This window comes from Penaeus monodon, chromosome 6 (assembly GCF_015228065.2).
Source record: "Penaeus monodon isolate SGIC_2016 chromosome 6, NSTDA_Pmon_1, whole genome shotgun sequence".
Taxonomy (NCBI): domain Eukaryota; kingdom Metazoa; phylum Arthropoda; class Malacostraca; order Decapoda; family Penaeidae; genus Penaeus; species Penaeus monodon.
In genome coordinates this window covers 54,406,946-54,414,445 of record NC_051391.1, presented here as the reverse complement: position 1 = coordinate 54,414,445, position 7,500 = coordinate 54,406,946, and the positions used below count along the sequence as shown (strand labels likewise).

General features: G+C 39.4%; 1 protein-coding gene across 7 annotated transcripts in view; it reads left to right on the top strand.

Moving 5' to 3' along the window:
* The window catches only part of LOC119574643, a 15,636-nt gene that overhangs the window by 6,716 nt on the left and 1,420 nt on the right, over nucleotides 1-7,500 (top strand). For all 7 annotated transcript variants that reach the window (XM_037922021.1, XM_037922024.1, XM_037922023.1 and 4 more), the window contains one exon: nucleotides 4,828-4,960. In XM_037922021.1, coding sequence (XP_037777949.1) covers nucleotides 4,828-4,960 — 133 coding nt within the window. The remainder of the gene's footprint in view (nucleotides 1-4,827; nucleotides 4,961-7,500) is intronic.

Genomic DNA, 7,500 nt, shown 5'->3' with positions numbered 1-7,500 from the left:
TAAAGGATGCAATTATGTGGTTCATTGCAGTTAAGACATAGACAATTAGAAGGATAATAGCAAGAGTAATAATAGTGAAGCAATTTACCTGTGAGGCAATAACAAATAAAACAAATATAAGTTTCTCTTTTGTTCATGGCGACAAAACATAAACAGAAACGAACACAAGAACAAAAAAAAAAAAAAAAAAGCATATTAATTTACCATATTGCGACACCCAGCAACGGGTAGGGGGGAGGGGGGGGCATAAATAATAAGCGGGGGGTCACTATGTGTTTTAGAAGTTAACATTTTTCATTTTTTCCTCCTCTTCCACGAGGAGTGCTAAAGCGAATAAACCCATTACCATGATTATATTTACAGAAATATATGAAGCCATTTTACGTAGATGACCGAATTTTGCAGTGTGATGCCTTGTGTTTAGATAAAATGGTATTATGATTTCTAATAGGTGTTTTCGTTTTGGTAGAATGGTGTGTATGTGTAGGTACGCGTATTCACAATCTCAATATAGCACATCACATGCACAGACACACTCACACTTCTACTTACACTCAGGCACACACGCTCAGAAATGCACACACACACACACACACACACACACACACACACACACACACACACACACACACACACACACACACACACACACACACACACACACACACACACACACACACTCATGCACCCCCCCCCCCCACACACCCACACGTTTTTAAGAATAGTTTCTATACGCGAAAAGTTTCTATACACGAAACCACGTGTCAAAGACATTTTCATAGGAGAACCATTTTTGTAAGTCTTGGAGAACATGGTAATGTAACAAACAATAATAAAAAACAAGAAACAAATACACACAAAAACATCAACAGGCCAAACAAGAACACAACGACGGCTACACAAACAAACAACAAATACGAAAACAGCAGCTTTTGAAAGAAATTCTTGAAAGAAACACACACCTTCACGCCACGGAAATCCTATCAGTATAGACAGGCTTTAACAACACCCAAAAACCTCGCAGATACGAAGAACACACACCAAGAATAACAATAATAAAAAAAGATGCGACCCATATTTCAGAAGAAAAGTCCGTTGAACCAATCCCAAGAGATATAAATCCTATATAAACTATACTTTGAAGTGACGAAATATCAGCCGGTTTGCAATAAACTCGAGGCACCTCATGTACTGCATACATTGTCCTGTGTACCCAAGGCTTTGCTGTTGATTCCCAGGGCAAATTTTAGCCGAGGAGATCCACGTTAGACGGAAGAGAGGAGGTGAGAGAGATCGGCGTGTGATAGTGAAAGGGAGAGAAGGTGAGAGAGATAGATGTACGGTAGTGGGAGGGAGAGATAGTGAGATAGTGAGAGAGATAGTGAGAGGGGGGGTAATGAGAGAGAGAGAGAGAGAAAGAGAGAGAGAGAGAAGAGAAAGAGAGAAGATGAGAGAGAGAGAAGAAGAGGAGAGAGAGTAGAGAGAGAGAAGAGAGAGAGAGAGAGAAAGAGAGAGAGGAGAAAGAGAGAAGAAAGGAGAGAGAGAGAAGGAGAGAGAGAGAGAGAGAGGGAGAGAGGAGAGAGAGAGAGAGAGAGAGAAGAGAGAGAGAGAGGAGAGAGAGAAGAGAGAGAGAGAGAGAGAGAGAGAAGAGAAGAAAGAGAGAGAGAAGAGAGAGAGAGGAGAGAGAGAGAAGAGAGAGAGAGAGAGAGAGAGAGAGAGAAGAGAGAAGAGAACGAGAGAGAGAGAGAAGATACAGGCAGACAGAAAGAGAGAGAGAAAAAGAAAAAGGAAAAGAAAAGAAAAGAGAAAGAGAAAGAGAAAGAGAAAGAGAAAGAGAAAGAGAAAGAGAGAGGAGAGAGGAGAGAGAGAGATTGAGTCCAGCAAACGAGGGAAAATGAACCAGCAAAGAGAGAAAAGATATATTCCCTTGAAATTTACTTAATGCGCAAGTACCAGGCCAGCTTCCCATTATAACCGAGCCACATTTTATCCAGGTATTAAAAACAAATTTCTCAATTTTTGGGGGTTATTTTATCTTTTTTCCGAAAAAGAACAGAGTCAAGCTTCGTTCAAAGTAAATTCGCCGCCGGGCCAATATAAAGATTAAAAGCAACAACAACAACAACGGAACGAACAGCAAAGATACAAATAACGATCTTGAGTCTTAGTCGTGTTTACTTCTCGCTCGGATTTCGCCCGGGCCGGAAGCTGAGGGAGTGTCTCTGTCTCTCTTCTCTTCTCTTCCCTTTTCTTTTCTTCTCTACTTTTCTCTCTCTGTGTCCTCTCTCTCTCTCTGTGTCCCCTCTCTCTCTCTGTGTCCTCTCTCTCTCTTTCCTCTCTCTCAATTTCCCCCCTCTCTCTCTCTTCCCCCCCCCCCCCTCTCTCTCTCTCTCTCTCTCTCTCTCTCTCTCTCTCTCTCTCTCTCTCTCTCTCTCTCTCTCTCTCTCTCTCTCTCTCTCTCTCCCTTTCCCTCTCCCTCCCCCTCTCTCTGTATAGTCACAGGGTTTTGCACGCGAATCCCAACCGTAGAAACGAAATTAACAGCACTGTCCGTTACAGACACGCGACCATGATGTTACCATAGCCCTCGCTTCCCCTCTCCCCTTTCCCCTCTTCCCCCTCCCCCTCCCCTCTCATCCCCTCCGTCTCCCTCTCGTAAATTAAGGATCTAGTTTCCTTCGCCGCTTAATTGCTCCCTCGAAGGACTCCAGGGATGCATATGCAAAACCTTTTAGTAGATATGTACATGTCTGCGAGGAAGAGCGATGGCTGAGGGACGCGCAGAAACGGTGGTGAATTTGGTGGGGGTTGTGGTGGTGAATTTGGTTGTGAATTTGGTGGTGATTGTGGTGGTGAGTTTGGTGGGGGTTGTGGTGGTGAATTTGGTGGTGGTTGTGGTGGTGAATTTGGTGATGGTGATTGTGATGATTGTGGTGGTGAATTTGGTGGTGATTGTGGTGGTGAATTTGGTGATGGTGGTGATTGTGATGATTGTGGTGGTGAATTTGGTGGTGATGATGGTGATTGTGGGGGTGAAGTTGGCGGTGATTGTGGTGGTGATGGTGGTAATTGTGGTGGTGAATTTGGTGGTGATGGTGGTGATTGTGGTGGTGAATTTGGTCGTGATGGTGGTGATTGTGGTGGTGAATTTGATGGTGATGGTGGTGGTGAATTTAGTGGTGATTGTGGTGGTGATGGTGGTAATTGTGGTGGTGAATTTGGTGGTAATGGTGGTGATTGTGGTGGTGAATTTGGTGGTGATGGTGGTGAATTTGGTGGTGATGTTGTGATGATGGTGGTGATTGTGGTGGTGAATTTGGTGATGGTGATTGTGGTGGTGAATCGAGTGGTGATGGTGGTGATTGTGGTGATGGTGCTGGTAGTGAATGCAGTGATGATGACTAGTGATTGTAGTGGTGGTGCTGATGGTGGTGAACGTGGTGATGATTGTAGTGGTGAATGGGGTTTGATAATTGTGGTGGTGGTGATGGTGGTGCACTATGATGGTAGTGGTGATAATAATTGATGATGATAGTGGTGCTGATTATAGCGATACTGATATAAATAATTATTATTTCATTCAGAAATAATTATATTGATATGAGGGTGATGATGGTGTTGGTAATGACTGTGAAAATGATATGGGTGATGGTGATTGTGGTGATTATGATGAGGATGACGGCGGTGTTGGTGGTGATGAGATGATAATGAGAACTCGGATAACGTTTTTTAAAATCCCTGATACCACTTAAACGTGTTTTTATTTTTCAGTGCACCTTTTCCCACCTCGTCCAGATAACCACTATAGTATTAAAACTCACAGTAATAATTGAAATAACAATGCAATGTCATTAATAACAGCAATAATAATAATAATAATAGCAATGGTGGTGATGATGCTTGAAGTAAAAATGAAAATAATGGAGAGAAAATATAACAGTGATATCAATAGCAAGGTTCAGATTTCAAATTGCATTGTTGATTAGCGTTATTACATCTTTTATCCATTTCAGTAAATAAATAAATAAATACAATGGATGATTAAATAAATAAATAAAGAAAGAAATACCTAAATATATAAATAAACAGATTGTTGATTTAACAAGTAAATAAATAAATCTTTAAAGAAACAAAGAAATAAAGAAGGGGAAAAATGAAAATATTTAGTGATTATGATAAGATTTCCATGTAATAATGATAATAATAATAATAATAATAATAATAATAATAATAATAATAATAATAATAATAATAATAATAATAATAATAATAATAATAATAATAATAATAATAATAATTATTATTATTATTACGATTATTATGATTATTATTATTTTTATTATCATTATCATTATCATCATTTCCCAGCTTTATTCAAGCTGGTGTCATCATCATTTACCTTATCATTTTATGATCATTATTACCATAATTACTATCATTATTATCATCATTATTATTATTATTATTATTATCATTATTATTATTATTATTATTATTATTATTGTTATTATTACTATCATAATTACCATTATCAGTACTACTATGATTATTGGTACCATTATTATTATCATCATCACTACCACCACCACCCTCATCAGCATTATTATCATTATGCTTTTTATCCTTATTATCCATTATTGTCATTACCCATTATCCCCATTACCCATTATCCTAATTACCCACTATCTTCATTACTCATTATCCCTATTACCCTTTATCCTAATTACCTATTATCCTCATTACCCACTATCCCCCTTTTCCATCATCCCCATTATCCATTATCCACTCTCCCCATTACCCATCATCCTCATTCTCCCCCTTTTCCAGCCGTGTTCAACCTGGTGTGCGTGATCTGCTGGGCGGTGCAGTTCCACTCGCACCTGACGAAGAACGTCCTCCTCTACGACAAGGACAACGGCTGGACGACTGAGGGCAACGAGGTCTTCGGTTATTCGTACTGGTGAGGCCTCTCGTTTTCTTTTTCTTTTTTTTTGAGGGGGGGTTATTTATTTATTTTTTTTTTTTATTTTTTTGTTGTGTGTTTTTTTCTCTCTCTCTTTTTGTTTTTATATATATTTGGTGTTTGTCATTCGTTTTGTCATTCGTTTTTTTTATGCTTTTTTTGTGTGTTTGGTTTTTGTGAGTAGCTTTTATTTTTCATTTATTTATTTGTTTATTTATTTATTTACTTATTTATTTATTCATTTATTTATTTATTTGTTTATTTATTATTATTATTATTATTATTATTATTATTATTATTATCATCATTATTATTATTATTATTAATATCATCATCATCATTATTATTATTATTATTATCATTATTATTATTATTATTATTATTATTATTTTATTCGCTCTGAATCCTCCACCCCCCCCCCACACACACTTCAGAACTTCAGGGCTTCTAGAACATCTCTATTTGAAACTTTTAGATAATTTTTCCATGCATTCAGATTGCGAGCGTCATGCGTCATGCGTCAAGTACAGAGAGAGGGAGGGAGAGAGGAGAGAGGGAGAGAGGAAGGAGGAGGGAGGAGGAGAGGGAGGGAGGGAGAGAGAGAGAGGGAGAGGGGGGGGGAGGGGAGAGGGAGAGGAGGAAGAGAAAGGAAGGGAGAGAAGAGAGAGAAGGAAGGAGAGGAGGGACAGGAAGAGAGAGAGAGAGAGAGAGAGCGAGAAGAGGCGAGAGAGGCGAGAGAGGGAGAGAGAGAAAGAGAGAGGAGAGAGAGAGAGAGAGACAGAGAGAGAGAGAGAGAGACAGAGAGAGAGAGAGAGAGAAAGACAGGCAAAGGTTACTGGGTACAGACACGAAGTTCTTTACCCTACAGATTTTCTGTTTTCCATTTTTTCTTCTTATTTGGTTGCTTTTCTCTATTTTATATATAGAAATATTTTGTTTTTATTATTAATAGTTATATATTATTATTATTTTTAAATGTATATATCAATCTACTTGTTTATTAAATATTTTATATTATTTATTAATGTATCATTTATTTACTTATTTCTGAATACATTTGTTTATTATTATTATCATTATTACCTATTTATTTATTCATTTATTTATTTTTTACTGTCGAGCATTAACTAGAACAGATTCTACATGCCTCCTATCAGTGACATTTTCCGTGCAGCTCCCAATTAATTAACCTCGATTCAAGCTCAGGCCGATGCGCCAAGGGAAGCTCTTACTTACCTGCTTCGGAGCTCCACTGCCTCGTTCGAAGCTCGCTTTCGAAGCCCTCCGTTTTCCCGTCGTGTTCTCTCGCCTCCTCCATCATTCCGTTTTCTCAGTTACGGTTCGCTGGCGACTCGATGGAGATTCGGTGGGTTTGGAAGGAGAGGAAAAGGAAAGGCTAAGACTAGGGAATTTATTTTTCTCTTTTTTTTTTTTTGGGGGGGGGGGGTATTGGTAGTAAAGGTGGTCTTCGATTTGGGGCATCTGTTCGCTGCACCGAATATCTGACACTTTAATGGGTGTCTATACTGTAGGTCATTTCCTTTTGCGTAGGGGAATGGCTTCATCTCTGCCCTCTCTCTCTCTCTATCTCTCTGTCTCTGTCTGTCTGTCTGTCTGTCTCTCTCTCTCTCTCTCTCCTCTCTCTCTCTCTCTGTCTGTCTCTTTCTCTCTCTCTTCCTCCCTCCCTCCTTTTCCCTCCCCCCTCTCTCTCCCTCCCCCTCTCTCTTTCCCTCCCTCCCTCCCACCCCCCCTCTCCCTCCCTTCCTCCCTTCCTCTCTCTCTCTTACCTTTTTTCTCCGCTCTCTTCATCGTTCACTCGCCCCCTTTGGTTCTGCCTCTCATCCTTCCATCCGTCATCCTCTCCCTCTCTGCTCCTGTCTTTCTTCTCCCTTCCAATTTCCTGTATTTCTGGCCGAGCTACTCATGCCACTCCTTCCTCCAACTCTCGCAACGCGTTCAGTTACAAGGCCGGGTTTCTGTAATGAGGATCTTCCACTCTATAGACGTGTGCTTTCTCGTTCATTAAAACGACACTTGCTGTTGGACGGGAAGGAGAGAGAATGATAAGAAAAACAGAAGAGGCGAGGGAGAAAGAGAGAAAGAGAGAGAGAGAGAGAGCGAAAGAGAGAGAGAAAAAAGTATAAAACACCAGCGTCATTAGCGAGTTCGTTTATCATAGCAAAGTAGATGGGGAGGGGGAATCTTAATATATACTACATCTTGTGATAACGAGTAAAATTATGAAGGCAAATTCAAAAGCAATTAGAGGGTCCTCTCAGCCCTCCACTTGTGCCTCGAATAACTTCATGAGAGATGAGGATGCTTTCTAGAATGTTGTTATTGAAGTGCAATCGGATCTCTTGCAATATATTTATATTTCTATATATGTATTTTTTTTCTCTCTCTCTCCTGAACTCACAACTAGATTCCCTGTGATTTATTTAGTTTTTTTAAATTTCGTTTATAGTTTGTTATTTCGTTTATTGTTTTTAAAATTTCGTTTGTAGTTAGTCATTTCGTTTACAGTTTGTTATTTC